Consider the following 20,472-nt stretch of genomic DNA (forward strand, 5'->3'; position numbering starts at 1 on the left):
TAGGTTCCAGTTACTGACATACAAGAGGTACCCAATGGGCCTTTATTTTTTATTTTCATTATTTTTATTATAGGTGTTGAAAGATTTAGGAAGTAAATGAGATAAACACCAATCTAAGCAATTTATCTTATTTATAGCCATAGAGGCTATCTCCACCAAACTCATTAGGAAAGTATGCTAAATAAGCAGTATGAATGTGGTAGAAATGGGTGATTATTGCTTTTTCTCAACTTCTTCCTATACCAACAGTCATTTTATGTAATTGGGCTAATCTAAAGCACAATGTGCAGTCATCTACTCATATAACTGAATAATGATAACAGTAATTTACTGAGTGTTTGCTATTTGTCTGGCATTATTTTAAGAGCTTTAAAGCCTTGCTTCATTTCATGAACCGAAACCATAATAATTTAGTCATGATTATATCCATACTACAGATGAGAAAACTGTGGCTCAGAAAGTTTAATTGCCCAAAGTCCTATAACAGAAAGGTTTTCCTCTCTCAAAGAGACTAACCAAGAATCCATGCTATTGGGACTTCCCTGGTGGTGCAGTGGTTAAGAATCCACCTGCCAATGCAGGGGACACGGGTTCGAGCCCTAGTCTGGGAAGATCCCACATGCTGCAGAGCAACTAGGCCCATGCACCACAACTGACCCCATGTGCTACAACTACTGAAGCCCATGCTCAGCAACAAAAGAAGCCACTGTAATGAAAAGCCCGTGCACTGCAACGAAGAGTAGCCCCCACTCGCTGCAACTAGAGAAAGCCCACGTGCAGCAACGAAGACCCAACGCAGCCAAAAAAAAAGAGTCCATGCTATTAATCACCACATCATTCATTCCTTCCCTTCAGATCCAGGTATTTTATTTCTTCACCCTGGACTGCCTAATTATTTTTATGTTTTAGTATCACTGAGTGATTAATTTAACCAACCCCACTTTGATGATGAAACTAAGACCAGTTGGGTAAAGGTTCTTTATACAATAAAGACAACCAACAAAACTGTTACAGGGAAACGACTGATGCTACAAATTGTGTTTCCATGATGCGGTTTAGCCAATTTTTCCATGTTAAAGATAACAAGGTGGTGGGCACCCCAGCCACTCCTTTCCCCAGGAATCTGTCCCAGCCACAAGCATTACATCTTAAGGGGGGTGACCTAAGCTCAAATATCATGCAGAGTCTAGTCAGGGGAAGTGAAAAGATATTAGGGAGCAGAAGCCATCGCAAGAAAGATCCTGGTGGGGGACAAATGAACACACACACACACACACACACACACACACACACACACAACTATTGCTAGGGGAAGATATACAAGAAATAATACATCCAAAAAATGGGTGAAGCTGGTCTGGGGAGAAGGAGAAGCTAATAAAACATTTAGCTAAGGCCCTGAGTGACAGTCGGAAAAAAACACATACAAATATCTTCCCATCTCCTCACAGCTCCAGAAGTACTATGGAATCTTACATACTTTGGTATCTGGAAAAATATTCAGATTTTGCCAGATGTGCATTCCTTTAGGCCACGATGAGATGATGCTTGACCTCAGTGTGAGGACTAAGCTAGCCTCAATGCTCTTTAAACACACACAATATTTTTTTAGAAGGTAGTTGTTTCCATCTATTGAATTCTACCTCACACCTGGGACGGAAAAGAACAGCCTGGATTTGTTGCATGTTGGTCTGATTTATACAACACAGATCAGATGAACTCAGGAAGCCCCCAAGGTATGTGAATAAGAGTAAATATGGGGATCTGCAGAATAGGGTCTAAAGTTCTGCTCTAGTAAGCTACATATATTTTATTCTTCAAATAAAAAGCAAACTATCAAAACACTAGGAGCAACAATGGAGTGTTCCTTATTTTTTAAGAAAATGGACAAAGCTCAAATATGAAAGCCAGGTGCTGTGATCCTTTGAGTCCAGGAAATAGATGTCTGTGTATTTAACTCCCTGGTTTTTAATATGTGCTACCTTATTTACATTTAGCTTTGAAAAGGGTTAAAATGTAGCATTGCTTCTTCTTTGAACAACTAATACATTCAATAATAAGGATTAATGATAATAATAAGGTATAGTATGTCATACTTCAAACACTGTTTTCACATATTCTCTCTGTTTTGATCCTCTCCAAAGCCATGTTAAGTGTAGTGACAGAAAAGGAAACAAAGTTACAGATTTGAACATACCCAGGAGAGTACAGCAGAGACCTTGTCACACAACTTTCCGCTGGGGATCTTTCTCCTATCTCACACTCCCATGAGTATATTGCTCTTGAAATCTCCCTGGCTAGTACTTCTATAGAGCTCAAAAACATGGAAGACCTCGACAAAGATACATGGAATCAATAGCCTTCAGCCTGGATTCTAATGGAATAAGTAATATTATTTCCCTTGGGACTAACGTAATATTGTACCACAAAATGGGAAAGCTAGCTAGTAGAAAATAGAGTTTGAATATTTTGGGAAGAAATTTTCCACTAAAAGAAGAAGAGAATGGCTCTAGTTAGTTAACATAAAAGTCATCTACCAACCTTGCTATCTATTATCTATCTGCATCTATTAGTAGACAAATACCTTCCTATTTCAAATATATTGCTTTGAGTCAACACTTAGCCATGATACACAAAATCGTTCCCAAAGCACACCCAACTGCATCCGAAGAAAACAAAGCATAACAGGAGGAGAAGGACAACAGAAAGGCTTTCCTCCTATAATGGATTTAACTGTCCAGAGTTCACAATTCTGCATGAAGTAGACATTCCCCTTTCATAACAAATGGTAGACAGCAACATGAGAGTTTGATTGCTATTTCCTCCAATCAAGTTTGTTCTCTTCCTCCCTCTCTCTCTCTCTTCCTCTCTCAACTCTGTTTCACTCCATCACTATCACTCTATCTACTGTTTACACTTTTATAGAATTTCAGAACAGCTTTGTATCTGGAAAATAGGGCTGCCAGAAAGAGGCATGGAATAGAACAAAAGCTTTACCCCAAAGCTTCTATGCATTACAAAAGCTTGCACTCGGATAATAGAAACATCGAGCCTCAGGTGACTGAGAACACTTACTGTTGGTTGCATAACGTATGGCGGATGAGGCATCCATGAAGTACTCTGGACCTATGCATCAAACAGCATTTATTAGAAGAAAGCAATCACAGAGAGAACTCGGTTCTTGCGTTCAGTGGAGTCACACTAGGTCATAAGAAAGTGGAGTCCACCTGACTTACAGCGAATCAGTGCTCAAAACTAAGGGTACAAAGGAAATTCTTGGACCTGATTCATTTGGTCCCTGAAACATGGTACAATGTAAAGCAAATTCCTACTTCCCTGGAGCTGGCTGTAGTGCCCACGTGGGCCAGGCTGGGCCATGGAGCACATTTGGAGGCTTCAGCAATCTCCTGTTTATAGGTCAACTTCCGGGAAGACCCGGGCGAATAAGGAAGGAGGCATTACTTAGCATGACTGCTAAGACTTCCTCTTTTTCTGTCATTGGTTCTAACTTCATATTCTCAAGTCATCCCATCTTGGAAATAAATCCAAGTGGTAAAAGTTGGGGAAGAATCAGAGAGATCAACCAGAAATTTTGGGGTATGTTTTGGGTTAAACCCTAGTTAAGCAAGTCTGTGATTTTTCTCCCTCATGGTAATTGGTATGGCAAATAAAAATGAGTATATGAGCCAGCCAAGTGTTCTGAATGTTCGTCATCAGCCAAATGAGAAAGTCAGCTTCTAAGAGCTGATTGTGACATAGAGAGCCCCGAAGATTTTGTTTTCAATATACTCACGTCAATGAAATTGACAATGAACTTTAGATTAAAAAAAAGAAGTGGTGAAAAGCAAGAATCAACAACATAGGAAATTGCTCTAATTCCTTTTTTGAGAAAAGAGAGCCAGAGTTAAATTCCACTTATGAACCCTCCCAAAAGAAATGACTGTTCTGTGGAGATTTTATTCATGTCACCAAAGTGCTCTACAGTGGAGCTCAATGGGTGGTCTTGGCTGAAACAGAGGCCAAGATTAGAAAAAAATGGGTAAAAAACCAAAAAACACACATTACAACCAGGCAGGCCTGTAGGAAGAACAAAAACTGAACAGCATCTGCACTTAGCCTCATGGGTCCCAAGGAAAGGCAATTAAGAAATCAGCCATTCTGAGACCCTCTAATGCAATTCACACAAAAGTCTATTCCGCTCACCTGACAGGTATCAAGAATCTAAGTGCAGACACAGAATGAGAATGATCTGCTTTGGGGGGAATCAGTTAAGGAAAAAAGTGCATAGTCTCAAGCATGATGCTCTGACAGCTGGGACCTCCTGATATGACGTATGTAGTGGATGAATAATGTGAAACTTCACTGAATTCGTAGCAGTCAGCAACATTACAGTTTTCCCTGTTGTAAACCCCCCACCCACCTACCATCTGCACAATATAGGGAAACACACGCAGGCACACAGTCACACTCTTGCTCTTTCTTTCTCTCTCCAAAGCTTTAAACAGTGACACTCAACACTCTTGGTAGCATTCATAGGCATTTTTTTCTATTTTGAATTAGAAGAATTGTCTGAAGAACTACATGAGGTAAAGAGAAGCAGGGAGAAATATCATATCTTTGATGACTCAAAGGAATAAGATAAGGAGCACTGTTTGAGGGAGAAGGATGGCTATTTCAATCCACCTGTGGACTTAGCATTACTAACTGGCTACAACATCTGGTTTAGGACACACACTGAGTCTCAGATTTTCTTGTGTTTCAACATCTGGAACCCCCGAGGTCTCTTTTGGCCTCTCTGGAACTGAGAATGAAGTAAGAGGAGGAAGTAGGAATTACTTTTACCCCTTTGATAATCTTCCCTATTTCTTGGAGCAAATGATTTTGCATCTATCCATGTAGCTTTCCATGGATACACAGAACGATTGTGACAAAATGAGATGACAATGATACAATATCCTGGAGGGTGTGCAGGGAGTTGCCAGGAATGTGTTCTCATAAAAGATACCCTAGGGAACAACAACCGAAATAACAGACAACACACAAAATAACCTCTCAGTGGTAAGAAAGCTGCACTAATGTTGGCTGGAAAGTAGCAAAATCATGAAAACTCAGCAGGAAGAATGGAAAGCTCGGTGGATTTTTATCATTCAGTGAAACAGATGCAAACAAGCCCTAGAAAGTGTAGGCTCAATGGATAGTTTGAGTATTATGACATTAAGATATGACTAAAGGGAAGACAACTTAAAACAAAAATCCTACTGTTTCCCTTTTGTCTTGATCTAGTCTGTTCCTGTCACCCATGTTCACTAAAGAATCATTCACAATAGCAAAAGGTGGCAGCAACACAAACGTCCATCAAATGATGACTGGATAAAGAAAATGTATATATTAAAAAGGAAATCTTGTCACATGCTACACACAGATGAATCTTGAGGACATTTTGCTAAATGAAATACACTATTCATGAAAAGACAAAGACAAATACTCTATTATTCCACTTGTATGGGGAATCTAAAGTAGTCCAATTCCTAGAAACAGAAAGAAAAATGTGATTACCAGGGACTAGTGATGGAGAGAGAAATGGAGAGCTGGTGTTCAATGGGTACAGAGTTCTTTGAATGCACTTAACACTGCCAAGCGGTCTTATAAAACTGACTGCACAAAAATCTCTTAGGCCAGGTGAGTGTAATAGTATGTTTAACCAATAGCAGAGAAAAGCCATGGGCATTGTTTCTAAAGCTCCTTGAAAGAAAAGCAAAACCATAGCACCAAGCTTTATAAAGGTGGCTGGTGTTACACAGACAGAAATTGCATCTATCCCTTCATTCAAGAAAGAGAATCAGGGCTTCCCTGGTGGCGCAGTGGTTGAGAGTCCGCCTGCTGATACAGGGGACACGGGTTCGTGCCCCGGTCTGGGAAGATCCCACATGCTGCAGAGCGGCTGGGCCCATGAGCCACGGCCGCTGAGCCTGCGCATCTGGAGCCTGTGCTCTGCAAGGGGAGAGGCCACAACAGTGAGAGGCCCGCGTACCGCAAAAAAACACAAACAAACAAACAAAAAAAAAGAAGTAATACTTTGAGGAGAAACTGAAGCACCGTCTCCTATGAAATAGTATAGCTAAAGAAAAAAAAAAAAGAAATAGGATCAGCTTATAGAGAATTCTGGATAATTTGTGCTAGGCATGAATCCATGCCCTCAGGTAGAAACTAAGCTAAGTACTTTCTTTCTCCATGAAAAGAGAAGGACAATTTGTGGACAATTTAGGTCTAGGTGAGGAAAGGAATCTTTTCTGGATTCAGTCAGGGCACTGATGGAGATTATGGACCTATGTGATATACCTCTGTACACGCTGTAAAAAGCACTGAGTTTTCTAGTCCTCCAGGGTCCTTCATTGAACAATTATAGAATAATACTGGGCAAGATCAGAGCTTCACAAATCAGAGGTGGGATGATCCTTCTGGAGATCTATTGAAGGACAGCTTTAATAGAGATCTATTAAAGGGTATCAAAAACACTTACAGGCCATCTCTGCTCAGACTTATACCCTGGAGTCCACAAGTTACCAAATGCTCAAATTCCTCAGCAGAATTTTAAATCATGTTTTTTTCTTTATGTCTCACTGGTAAGGGAAAGGCTAGAGTGACCAGCCACACATTGTGCAGACAAAACCAGGTAGGCTGTGATGGAGTATTTCACTGATATCAGGATAGAGTGCGAAAATGCCTCTCAGGGATCATGGAATCATTACTTCACTTTGCCATACTCTTAGCAAAAGTCAATTACTACTTTTAGTTTAGTTTCTTTTTCTTTCTTTCTTTCTTTCTTTCTTTCTTCCTTTCTTTCTTTCTTTCTTTCTTTCTTTCTTTCTTTCTTTCTTTCTTTCTTTCTTTCTTTCTTTCCTCCTTCCTTCCTTCCTTCCTTCCTTTCTTCCTTCCTTTCTTCCTTCCTTTCTTCCTTTCTTCCTTTCTTTTTTTTAAATAGTATGACTGAGGTTGGGGTTTTGGAGACAAAAACTTCATCATCTCTCAGGGGTCACTGATATTTTGAATAGAGGATCTCATGGGTCACCTTTCTAAAGAAGCATTCCATGAGAACCCCACTGAGTGTAGGGGGGCTGGATTTCAAGGTTGCCAGGTTTCAAAGAGTAAATTCTTTAAGCTTAGATCCTATACAAGTCTTCAAGCAAGGATTGGGGAACTAGAGTCTTAAATTGATCTAGCTCTCAACAAGGATTGTAAGGTCACAGTCTTTTGGTTAAAAAAGATGTAGCTGAAAAAATTACACCATTACACATTGCATCCTCCTTACTATCCATACCTATACCTACAATACCTCTAAAATTTTAGAAAAAAAGAATATTGACTATATACTCATTAAAATGGCCAAATTAAAAAAAAAGACAATCAGAGCTGTCAAGGATTCAGAGAAAGTGGAACTCTTTCATTGCTGGTGGAGATACAGGATGATACAGCCCTTTTAGAAAACAGTTTGGCAGTTTCTTATAAAGTTAAACATATACATAGCATATAACCCAACCATCCCACTGGTACATAGTAACTGAAGATAAATGAAAACTTGAGTTCACACAAAAACCTTAATGCAAATATTTATAGCAGCTTTATTTAATACTTGCCAAAAACTGAAAACAAGCCAAATATCCTTCAATTGAATTAATAAACTGTGGTCCATCCACACACTGGGATGCTACTAAACAATTAAAAGGAAAGAACTACTGATATATTTAACATGGTGAATCTTAAGTAAATTATGCTAAATGAAAGAAGTCGAACTCAAAAGTCTATATTTTATATCCATTTATATAATACTATGGAAAATGCAAAACTTTAAAGACCGAAAATAAATAATGGATGCCAAAGGCTGGGACTGGGGGAAGAGTCTGAGTGCACAGACACCTGAGGGAATTTTGGAAAGTGATGTAACTGTTCTATACCTTCATTGCTTGGTGGTTCCACAACTGTGTGCTTGTCAGACCTCATAGAATTGTACACTCTTAAGAGTGAATACATATATAATATAAATTATAGTTAATAAATCTGACTTTAAAGTCAATTACTATGTAAGAAAACATCCATCCTTCCACTTTAAAAAATGTGTTGAACATTTACTATGTATACCAAAGATGGGTAGGACATCCTTTGAGTTTTTCTATTTAAGCATTTAAATTGAAGCTTATCTATACATTAACCAGCCTAAAGCTGGTCAATGGCTTTCCATTGCAATGAGAACAAAATTTGAATTCCTTATATTGATGAGCACAATCAGGCTATTGCCCACCTCTCTCCCCAGAGCCAACTAGTATCCAACCACACTGACCTTCATCTGTCACATGAGCCTGTCATTCTCACTCTCATCTTGGGCCACTACGCTTACAATTCTCTCTACCTGGAATGGTTAGTTCCTCAAATCACCCTAGAACTATCTCTTTCTCATTATTGATCTCACTCAACTTTCCCATCTTTTCAGAGGTCTCTAGTTAAAGTAGCAACCACCATCTCTGCCCCAATTGTTCTCTATTCCTTTCCTCTATTTTTTTTCATTGTTCTTATCACTATCTGAACTAGTAATTTTAAAAAATGTCTTTATATATGTTATGGACCGAATGTTTGTGTCCCTTTAAAATTCATATATTGAAGTCCTAATTTCCAAAGTGGCTGTATGTGGAGATGGAGCCTTTAAGGAAGAAACTAAGGTTAAATGAGCTCATGAGGGTGGGGCCCTAACCTCAAATGGCTAGTGCCCTTATAAGAAGAGGCATTAGAGTGCTTGCTCTCTCTCTATCCACATGCTCACATGGAGGAAAGGCTATGTGAGGACATAATGAGAAAGCAGCCTTGTAAAAGCCAGAAACTAAATCCCAAACTAAATCAGCCTGATCTTGGACTCCCAGCCTCCAGAACTGTGAGAAAATATATTTCTGTTGTTTAAAGCCACACAATCAATGGCATTTTGTTACAGCAGTCACGTTGAATAATGGAATGTATTTATTGATTATTTCTCCCTCTAGAATGTCAGCTTCAAGAGAGTTGAGGACACCTTGACTTTGTTGCCTAGAACAGAGCCTGGGACATAGTAAATACAGGCATACCTCATTTTATTGTGCTTTGCTGTATTACACTTCACAGATATTGCAACTTTTACAAATTGAAGGTTTGTGGCAACCCTGCATTGTCAGATGGTGCTTAGCATTTTTTAGCAATGAAATATTTTTAATTGATGTATGCACATTGTTTTTTTAGACATAATGCTTTGCACATTTAATAGACTACAGTCTAGTCCAAACATAACTTCTATATGCACTGGGAAATTTTAAAAAATTGTGTGACTCATTTTATTGAGATATCTGCTTTATTGCAGTGGTCTGGAACTGAACCCACAGTATCTCCAAGGTATGTCTTGCTTAATACCTGTAGGTTGAATGAATGAATAAATGAATGCAGAGCAGTTTAGAGAGATAAGTAGTGATTACAGTAGAGGCCGCCAGTGTCAAATTGGTGGGGGCACAGAAGATGGCTTCTGTTCAAATAGGCAGCTGAGAGGTGAGAACCCAGAGAAAATTGGCTGGCATCACATATCTGTAAATGCTCAGTGGAAGCTTAAACTAATGCCTGTTTTCTAAGCATGCAAAGGTACTGACAACCAGGGAAAACAGACCTTTTCTATAAAAATCATGGTTTGCATTAAAAAAAAAACGCTTTAGGTCTTATCTTTGACAGATTTTATTTATGAGTCAGTGAACAGAAAGACTTATTTGGGGCTCATAATAACATAGCAGGTACTCATGACCACTCCACAAACGGCCCTTTTCATTCACCATGCAAGTTTCTTAGAAACCCAGTTTCAGGCTATTGTACCAACAGAGCGAATCATGCGTCACATTTTAGAGTGGCTGGTTTATTTTGCGAAATGTACCAATTGTCATATTAAAAATGAAAGCATTAAGGATAGGATGGACTGGCAAAGTTTACAGGATATTTTATGGGAAAAACAGCAGAAACATAAAGAAAACAGCCAAGTAAACGGATACTAACAAAGGGCACCCTTGGGGGAAATTTTCAGGCATTTTTGTTCTGTCTGCTCTAATCCTATCCATCAAACAAGAATATTTCTTACTTCCCAGCAAGTTCCAGTACTGCCCCTCAAATCAGAGAGTCATTTAGAACAGAAAATGTACTGAGAAGATCAGACTCAGCACACTGTCTTGATCCCCTAATTCTGGTATTCTGAAATAGGCTCTCCCCAAATCCAAACATAAACCGGATGAATTCACAGGAAACCTTTGTTTAAACCATGACAGGAGAGGATATTATTGAATCTCAGGCTTAAAGGCACCATATCTAAAGAAAATGCACCTAGCCAGACTCCAAAGAGAGAACTGCAGAATGAATTTCCCAATCTCTTCACTTTTTCTCAATCCCTGCCATGTATCCTTCATGGTTTAAAAACACTCTCACATGGCCATCACATTTAAAAAGAAGAAGAAAGAAAGAAAGAACATCCAAATAAATAGTTCAAGAATAGGTGTCCTGTTTTGGGGGAACAGGAAAGATGAAATTGACAGCACTTTTTGGCCATAATAACAAAGCTAAGGTCATTCTAAACATGTGACTTAATGTTTTTGTATCTGGTTATTTATGCATTACGCCTTGCAAATGCTATTATAGAAAACTGGGAATGAATTTTTAGCTAACCATTTTTCTGGGAAGAGTTTACTCCCCTAAGATATTTCTTTGCCAAAATGTACATAGCGAACCCACAAGTGTATGACAAGTATTCCTTTTCTACCTTGTTCTAAACTAAAAGGGATTTTGCTCCCCAGGGGACATTTGGCAGGATCTGGAGCTATTTTTGGTTGTCACAACTGGGTCAGGGGGCTGCTACTGGCATCTGTTTGGTAGAGGTCTGGGATGCTGCTAAATACAGTACAGCTCCCACCCAAAAAATGATCTGGTCCAAAATGTCACTAGTGTCAAGGTTGAGAAACTGTTGCAGGAATGTGAACTAGTTATCTCTGGAGAGGTTTCCCATGAACAAAATTCCAAACGCTAAAGGGGCTAAATGGGTTAACTAAAAATGATCTATCTGTAGAAATCTAAGCCAGCCTCTGAAAAAAGTTATATATACATATATATATATATTTTTTTGTGGTACGTGGGCCTCTCACTGTTGTGGCCTCTCCCGTTGCGGAGCACAGGCTCCGGACGCGTGGGCCCAGTGGCCATGGCTTACGGGCCCAGCCGCTCCGCGGCACGTGGGATCTTCCCGGACCGGGGCACGAACCTGTGTCCCCTGCATCGGCAGGCGGACTCCCAACAACTGCACCACCAGGGAAGCCCTGAAAAAGGCAATATTTTTAAGGAACGCAAAGGGTTATTTGGTTTTCTGGCATGTAAAGCAAGTGGGCTCCGGAAGTCCAGAAAATGGAAGTCTAGGTCACTAATAGGACATTATTTTGCCTGCAGAAAAGTCATCTTCAGGGGATTTGGCAGTCAGTAGTAATATGGTGAAACCTTATTTCACTGACAATAAAAATAACATGTATATATCAATAACCCCAGGGTAGGATGTTTTTTAATGCAGAAAACCACACACAATCCTATTTGCCCACTGAAATAAACAGCCCTGCCTTGTCTTTCATGTCCATAGGCAATTTTATTGGAGTCAGAACCACAAATACTATCCTCAGGGCAACACTATAGCACAAGATTAATAAGTTATTGGTCATTTTTATTGTAATGCCAACGTATCCTTCACACTAGATTCCTTTCCTAGTGTAATAAGATAAGGTTTCTGTATCACTTAATATCAAATGCCCATATAAAACAGCTGGCAAACCAAGGCTACAGAAAACATTTTTTTTCACATCTCTCCCAAGAATCCATTTTCTTCAAATAAAACAATCCAAAAGGCTTTTACACAGAAGCCCTTAGTGAAAAGATCACAGGAAAGTTGCGATTTTGACTATGGGGGAGGAATTATTTCCCACCTCCCATGCTCATAGTTGAAAGTGGTGGAATTTCATATTGGACTGTTAAAAAAGCAATAGGGCAATAGTAATAACACATTATAGAGTTACGCCAGATAGCTCCGAAAGAAGAATGGACATTTTTATTTTCCTAAGTTAGCCTATAGTAAAAAGTACCAAGCGTTTTACTTTTCCATTGTGACCCAGAAATTTCTTCACTGTAACCTTCAAAGCCTTAGATAAAAGTGACATTGAATTAATTTTTTTAAAGTGATAATTTGCATAGATTCAAGCAGATGACACAACTGACATTTTTTACTGCCTACATGCAAGCAGCTCAGATACACCATGGTCCATGTTTACAAGTGTTTGTTCTTCATTAGAGAAATATCAAGCTTAATTTGGGAGTACTTATTTCAGTTTTATGTTGCTGTATTCAGGTTGAGGTTATAGAATTCAGAACATATAACTGTTGACACAATTAAGCTACCAGCTATTCCTGAGACACATATTTGGATTTGATACTCAGAAACCTCTATGGCTGAGTGCAGTTAAGGGATGCCACAGGATCATAACATATGTTCTTTTTTTTTTTAATTGAAGTATAGTTGATTTACAACGTTGCGTTAGTATCTTCTGTACAGCAAAGTGATTCAGATATATATATATATATATATATATATATATATATATATATATACACACACACACATTCTTTTTTATATTCTTTTCCATTATGGTTTATTGCAGGATATTGAATATAGTTCCCTGTGCTATACAGTAGGACCTTGTTGTTTATCCCTTCTATATATAATAGTTTGCATCTGCTCACCCCAAACTACATAGGGTTGCCATATGATCCAGCAATCCCACTTCTGGGTATATATCCAGACAAAACTATGGTTCAAAAAGATAAAATATGATCTTTAGTGGTGACATGGCACATCTCCAGGAAGACAAGCTCATGTCACTGTTCCATCAAGAAGCCTTCAGAATCCCTCATTAGAATGTAACTGCCTTTTCTCTGTAGTCCTATGACATTAATTTTCTTTATTTTTCTTTGTGAAAAGAATAGAAAAATATAAACAGTGAAAAATAAGTCTCCCTCTCACCCTTACTTCTCGGTACTCTGTTGGCTCTCCCCAGAGAACCACTGTCACCATGTCTTGTGTATTCTTTCAGAAATATTTTATACATATAAAAGTTAATACATACATAAATCTCATAGCACTTTGTGCTTCTGTCTCAATACTACTTGCATTGTATCTAGAATTTGCATGCGTGCCCATTGTTCCTAACAGGATGGGAAATATGTTTTTTCAAATTTGCATCACCAGAATGATTTTAAATGGTACAATAGATAAGTATTCAAATGATAAAATTTGTTAATCTGAGTCAGCATTAAACGACCTTTAACAATATCAACTGGATTGGAGTCAGCTGCAACTGTATCTTTGGATACATTTGTTCTACATAAAATGGGATCAGTTTCTTCTCTACAGCAATAAATATTTATCTCTGTGTTAGGTTACCGCTCTCTGAGTTAGGTTTGCCTACTGGATCGAATACAGCAATGTAACTAGGAGTAAATTCATGTTCCATTCCTTCATATGCTAAGTGAATTTTCTAAATCAACTTCCCCACTTCAAAGAGGTACATGCTGACAATAACTCAAGGAACAGTGTGTTGAGGAAACATTTGTGGTTATTTTGGCATCTTAACATCCATAGAAATGACTATTCTTCTACTCCCCATTATTTAAATGTTACCATATAAGGCAATAAAACCAAAGATGAACAAAACATTTTAAAAGTCATCTACATGAAGAAATATCAAGTGAATAAGGTTAGTGAGCTACAATCTTCTGATCTCTTCCATTTCATGAAATAAAGTTTCTACCTTCTGGGCACCAACAACACAATGGATAGTCTAAGTCTTCCGAAATTCCATTCTTAACCCAGGACGTGAGAAACTCACGTGCAGTTTGGCTCCTTTGGGTGAAACTGCAGGTTGCATTTAAGTAGGATCAAAGCAGAAATAGAGACACAGACATTGAGAACAAACGTATGGATACCAAGGTGGTGGGGGGATGAGTTGGGAGATGGGGATTGACATATGTACACTATTGATACTATGTATAAAATAGATAACTAATGAGAACCTACTGTATAGCACAGGGAACTCTACTCAATGCTCTGCAGTGACCCAAATGAGAAGGAAATCCAAAAAAGAGGGGATATATGTATAGCTGATTCAATTTGCTGTACTGTGTAAACTAACACAATATTGTAAGGCAACTATACTCCAATAAAAAAAATAATAAAGCAGATTAGATTTGGGTGTTACATGGGGACAGAGTGGCTTGATGCCAGGAAGGGGAATGGTTTCCCTAATGCCACCTTGCTGGAGCCAAGCAGACGTCATCAGTCACATTTTCTGTATCTGATTTGGCATTCATAGTACTAAGTTAAACAGTCTGTAAAGATGAATAAGACACGGAACCCGACTTCAGAGTTAATAGTCCATCAAGGAAATAAATATGATGTCAACAGCTACATGATAAAAAGACTGTCAGTGTGTCATGGTCACATGAAATGTAGTGTAACAATAGTGTCAATATTGACAATGAAGATCACATTGTGCCATGCAGGGGTCCTTTGATCCTTACAAAGTCTTATGAGAAGGTACTGTTACTATCATCTCCACAGAGGAGGAAACTAAAGCACAAACAACTTGCCCATGTCTGGTAAATGACAGAATTTGGATGTGCTCCTGGGCAGGCTGGTTTTGGAGTCTGAACTCCTAACCACTGCTTAAACTGTGTCTCTTACGATTAATTGTGTAATTAGCTCTGCCTGGTATGATTTAATGGTGTTCTTTATTTTATGTATTTATTATTTTATTTGGCTACATTGGGTGTTCATTGCTGTGCGTGGGCTTTCTCTAGTTGCGTTGAGTGGGGGCTACTCTTCGTTGCGGTGCGCGGGCTTCTCATTGCGGTGGCTTCCCTTGTTGCAGAGCATGGGCTCTAGGTGCATGGGCTTCAGTAGTTGTGGCATGCGGGCTCAGTAGTTGTGCCTCGTGGACTCTAGAGCACAGGCTCAGTAGTTGTGGCACGCGGGCTTAGTTGCTCCACAGCATGTGGGATCTTCCCAGACCAGGGCTTGATTCCTAACCACTGTGCAACCAGGGAAGTCCCTAATGGTGTTCTTTAAATGAGAGCAGTGAAAGAAAGAGAGAAGGAAGGAAGGAAGAAAGGGACGGAGGGAGGGAGGGAGGAAAGAAGGGAGGAAGGAAGGAATTAGGAAGGAAGGAAGAATATCACCATTCTCTCCAGGCAGAGAGAATTCCATGAGCAACAAGACACACGGGTTAAAGTAGCTTGGGATTCTCTGAGAATCAAAGAAGGTCCAGTTCAGTTGCAGGAACCAAATCACAGAGTTCTTTTTGTGCCATTCTTGGAAGTTTGATTTCTGTTCTGCAGTTAGTAAAGTCCACATAATATATTAAACCAGGCAGGTGGATGATTACTGATTGCTTTTTGCTTTAAAAAATTATTCAAAAAGCAATGTGAAAATGGTTTGGAGGTCAGTTATATTAGAAGCAAGTAAAAGCTTAGTACAGGTAGGGACTGGTGATTGAATAAACTCAACCAGTGGCAGGGAGGCAGAGCTGGGTTGAAGATACAGTTCAAAGACAGATGGAGTAAGTTTTAAGGACCAATTTTATTATAAAGACTGTTTTAGGAGAGAATACCCAGAGAACTGGAATTTATGGCTTAAATGGCTTTAGAGTGTATTTTTTAAAAAGGAACAAGTAATTTGATCTTGTTTTTCATTTGATTTGGTTTGTATGCTGAAAGATTGATTGAAGATAATGACCTCACTTTGGGACAGAGATATCCAGGAGCAGCACCTAATGCAGTTAGACACACAGGTGATTGTTTTTTGCATCTAGTTATGAACTTGAAGTATGGACTTGGGAATCTTCGGTTCCTAAAAGCAGGAGGAGTGGATGAGATCGACTGGAGAGAACACAGAGTGAGAAAAGACTAAACCCTGAGAAAGATTAGTAAAAGTGGGCAGAAGAGGAGGAATCCGCAGACACCAAGTGAGCAGTGCAAGGGGAAAGCAAGGAGGATCAGCAAAGGATGGAGTGGTGAAATCTAAGAAATAAGAAATTTTCATGAAGCTGTAAATGGTAACAACAACAACAACAACAGAAAGTCAAATGATGCAAGATCTCAAACAGTATAAGGACTAAGAATGTGTCAGTTACAACTGACAAATTTGGAGATGAATTTGGACAAAAAAATTTGGACAAATTTTCTTCTCAAATTTGGAGACACCAATAGGGAAAATTCCAGTCAAGTCTGAGACCAGAATTCACACTTTAATGGGCTTAATTAGAGACAATATGGGAAGACAGTGTGTATAGAAAACTGGGGTTGTTAACCAGTGAAAAGAAAGCTAAAAGAGTGTGGTCAGTAGAAGTGATCTCATGGGCAGGAAAGGATTGTTTTGCTTCTACCTTCTTTATAGGTGGGAGAGACTCGAGTATTTTACAGGCTGAAAGGAATATTCAGTAGACAAGACAGTATTGAAGACAGGGACTGCTGGATGACACAAAGTTCTTTATCAGATGACAGGAGATAAAATAAAGAAGATGGTATTCTCAGCATCTTAACTACAATTTGTTTCCTGAGGGAAATATTCATTGTTGTAAATGTCTAAGTGGACAGTGGAGAGGATGAACCACTTTTGCAACTGTTGAAATAGTTCAAAGAATAGAATGTTATACTGTTACTATAAGGTTCAGACAAAGATGTCACAGAAGGCAGACGTATGTACTTGCAGTCGACCTCTATACGGTATAGATGGTGACCTGGGAAGGGAGACATGCGCCCTGTGTACTAGGCAGTCCTCACTGCCTCTAATACAGCACCACCCAAAGTTCACTTTGGGCTGCTCAGATTGCAGGCTGAAATCTCAATTTTTTTCTCTGTACGTTTGTAATGGATCAGGATGAAAACTTGGAAAGTTAGGTCCTTGGGAAAACAAATTCAGATTTTAAATTGTGCACTGGAAAGATGACTGACTAAAGCAGAGCATTCACTCTCTCCAGTCCGGACCTAGGCCACTGGGGCATCTCCAGTCCTTGACACCACGTGCCATTAAATTACAAATGTAAAATACTTGGTACTTAGTATGTGTTCAACAAATGTCATTCCCTTACATTATAATACCTGTTTTCTGTCACTGTCGCTGAGCATATGATGCCTTCTTCTATGCCTTTTGAGTTAACTATTTTATTTTCCCAACTATGCAGTACGATTCTAGAGGACTTTATTTCATGTCTTTACATCTTGTCTTTTGTTCTTCTGACCACCAAGTTTAAAGTGCCTTGTTGGAAATAAGAGAAGGCTTATTGGATAAATGAAAGGATATTCTTAAGTTTCACTCCTAGAGAAGTTTTAATGAACAAAGGACAAAGGACTAGACTCTTACCCTAGACTACCAATCATGTTGACTCTTTCATGGAAGGATAGACCATGAGTTTCTTGAGGGCAAAGCCCTTGTCTCATACATTGTTTTTTTTTAACCTATAGAGCATAGTACTGTGCTTGGTAGACTCATTGGATGTTTACTGAATGAGTAAATAAATGACCCCCTGAATGAATAACTATAAAAATAAGAGGGAGCTAAACATTTTCTACATCCCACAGGTGTTCATTAGATGCAGATGACTAAATAGAAAAATGGAGTTTAATTCCTTCTATCCTCTAAGTTGATCTTAAATGAGACCTTCATTCTGATTGATTCTTTAATGAGACTGAAAGACAGAAAACTGAAAGCCATGGAGAAATCTAAGATAAAAGGGTGTGAAAATAAAAATAATACTTATTCTTTGGTTTGTTGGTCCATTGCAGGATGGCCAAACTAAAGAAAAAAAATTACAAAGTAAGAAGAAAGTTTCAACCAAAGAATATTCAGAATGACAGAATTTTAGAGAGGCCAGATCGTGTAGCTTAAGTCTGATTTTTCAGAGGAGAATTTTAGGCTATGTGACTTGTTCTAAGTAAGAGGCTGCAAGTTTCCAGGTGCTTATTACGATGAAGAATGAAAATGCAATCACCAAGCTACTAACTTGACTCTGTCCGTTACCCTTCCCCTGATAGCCAGAAGGCAAGAGTGGAAGCACTGTTAATGTCAAAATGAACCTGGGCACGTGCTAAAACTACTGAAGTCTAAACTCTAGAGTTATTAGTAGGAGCGACACTCTTACCATAGCGATACACGGACACTTCTCCCAGACCAGTCTATCTATATACACCCCCCTTCAAATCCTACTCCTTACTCTTTCTCAGATGAGAAAGGGAGAGACAGAATGTGGGCAGAAGCATTGTAAGAATGGGTGACATGGGGGGTGCCATGAAATAAGAGTCACTCACAGGAAGAAAAAAAATACAATGATGAGAAAGGTTTAAAACAAAAAGAAAGATTTGAATATTTTTCTTCAGTACTGATTTCAGAGTTCAAAGATACCTTAGCAATTAAAATAGAGAAAATGTAGTCTACTTACCCATTCTGTATGGCAGCTGTGGGGTCATAGGTCAGAGCCATGCCAGCCTGTATATGGGGGGAAGAGGGGAGAAAATGGATCTTAACATTTTTATGGTGGTGTCCAAAGCATTCAATACGCACAATGCTTTTATCTCTACTTTCTACGATTTAAGTTTACTTTATCCTATATATTTCTCCTCCCTTACTACCAAGACTAGCATTTTTACTATCTGAACACAAGAATCCACCAGTGAGTTAGGGAGTTTATATTATATATCCAGACCAACCAAAGAACAATGCAGTTTGGATGATTTTCATTTCTAATTCATAAGCCATGCACTGTCTAATCTGGTATCCTTATAATTTCTCAGTATTTTCAAGAATACCTATTGTATATCCCATGGCATGAAAAAAAGGAAAGGATAGATGCTGGGGTCAGAGTAAAAATAAAAGCTACTTAAAACACATTCGACCTTTTAGAAGAAAATGTTAAGAAACATTTATTTTAAAATATTGCATGCCTCAGGGGTGTCTAGGCAATGAATCACAGAGTGCTGGCCAATACTTGCTGGTACCTGTCTCACTAAGAGTGTAGAAAGGGAAGGTCATTTACATGTGATGGAAATTCTAGGCCTTGTGGCTAATAAGGAGGTGGTTTAGTTATTTTTCTAAGAATAAAACCACCACTGAAAAACTGCATTTCTGTAACTGACAGTTGTTGCAGAAAAGAATATCAACTTGATGATCGCTGACTGACACCCTACCTCCTTTCATACACATCATCATATTTCATCCTCACAAGGACCCTATGAAGTAGGCAGGAGAAATATTTCCTCCATTTGATAGATGCAGACACGGAAACTTGGAGGGATCAACTGACTTGGTTAAGGTCACATGTGTGGAGGCAGAACCAGATTCCAACCCAAACCAGCCATGACATTGACTAGGATTTTGAATGAGCCCCGAAGATCATTTCTCTGTGGCCGCATGGGTCTACCACCCTTTGTTTTCCAGAACTGTCAGCCTGGTTATTGCTTGTGAGCAGAAACAGAAATAGAATGAAACAAAGATGACTAGGTTGTCTTTAGGTCGGATTTTTTTCTTTTTGGAAACTTAAAAATAAATTAGTCCAATGTCAATCTCCTGGCTTGATAATGCACTATTATTATATAAGATGTAACCACTGGGAGAGACGGGGTGCAGGGTAAATAGGACCTCCCTGTACATGTCTTTTGCAATTTCCTGTGAATATATAATTATTTCAAAATAATAAGAAAAAATAAATTAGCTTTAGTAAGAAAAAAATAAATTGACTTTTGTAGAGGATAAGAAAAACCATAAAAACTTTAGAGAAAATAAAAAAGATCTTTCATGTTTGAGTTTTTTTCCAGTGTGATTGAAGGTGGTTTTCCTGATAAGCTCATTTAATTCCTCAGTTTTAACACATAACTGGAATGAAAATTCTCAGGCTTTCTAAGATAGGGCCTGAAGTCCAGGACGGCCTGCTACATTCAAGCTTACATGCATTGTTTTCCCTAAACAGTAATTTAAAAATTATTATTAAGATTGGTATGAGGAACAAAACTGTAGAGCCATCTATAAATGAAACTGGCATACAGGGAGCACACGTAATTGAAACGAAGTTTGCAAACAAAGCTGAGATGGAGATGCACTGAGAATACAGGCTTAATGATAACTGCCCATCACTCATGTTGAAGAAATACGATATGATAATGTGACAAGCTGGGGTCTGGAAAATGAGAATAGAAGAGTGGAAATGAAGACAGATTACTTTCCCCCCCATGGGAGAAGCAAAGGCAGTGATGTCAAAGCACATAGATTCTAAGTCTAAATTCTTCCCTAGATGGGGTCTCTGCCATGTGACAAACGGGAGGCTGGTCTGAGGTCAAAGACTCCCCAGGAGG

The 20,472-nt window shown here is 38.8% G+C and overlaps 1 protein-coding gene across 1 annotated transcript in view; it reads right to left on the reverse strand.

Annotated features, from left to right (window-relative positions):
• Positions 1 to 20,472, reverse strand: part of RBMS3 (RNA binding motif single stranded interacting protein 3) — a gene marked incomplete at its 3' end in the record, with an annotated part of 695,122 nt that overhangs the window by 77,506 nt on the left and 597,144 nt on the right. The window contains exon 8 of the mRNA XM_082848397.1: positions 18,567 to 18,613. Coding sequence (XP_082704523.1) covers positions 18,567 to 18,613 — 47 coding nt within the window. The remainder of the gene's footprint in view (positions 1 to 18,566; positions 18,614 to 20,472) is intronic.

The sequence above is a fragment of the Leucopleurus acutus genome, assembly GCF_964270905.1.
Source record: "Leucopleurus acutus genome assembly, chromosome: 10".
Classification (NCBI taxonomy): Eukaryota; Metazoa; Chordata; class Mammalia; order Artiodactyla; family Delphinidae; genus Leucopleurus; species Leucopleurus acutus.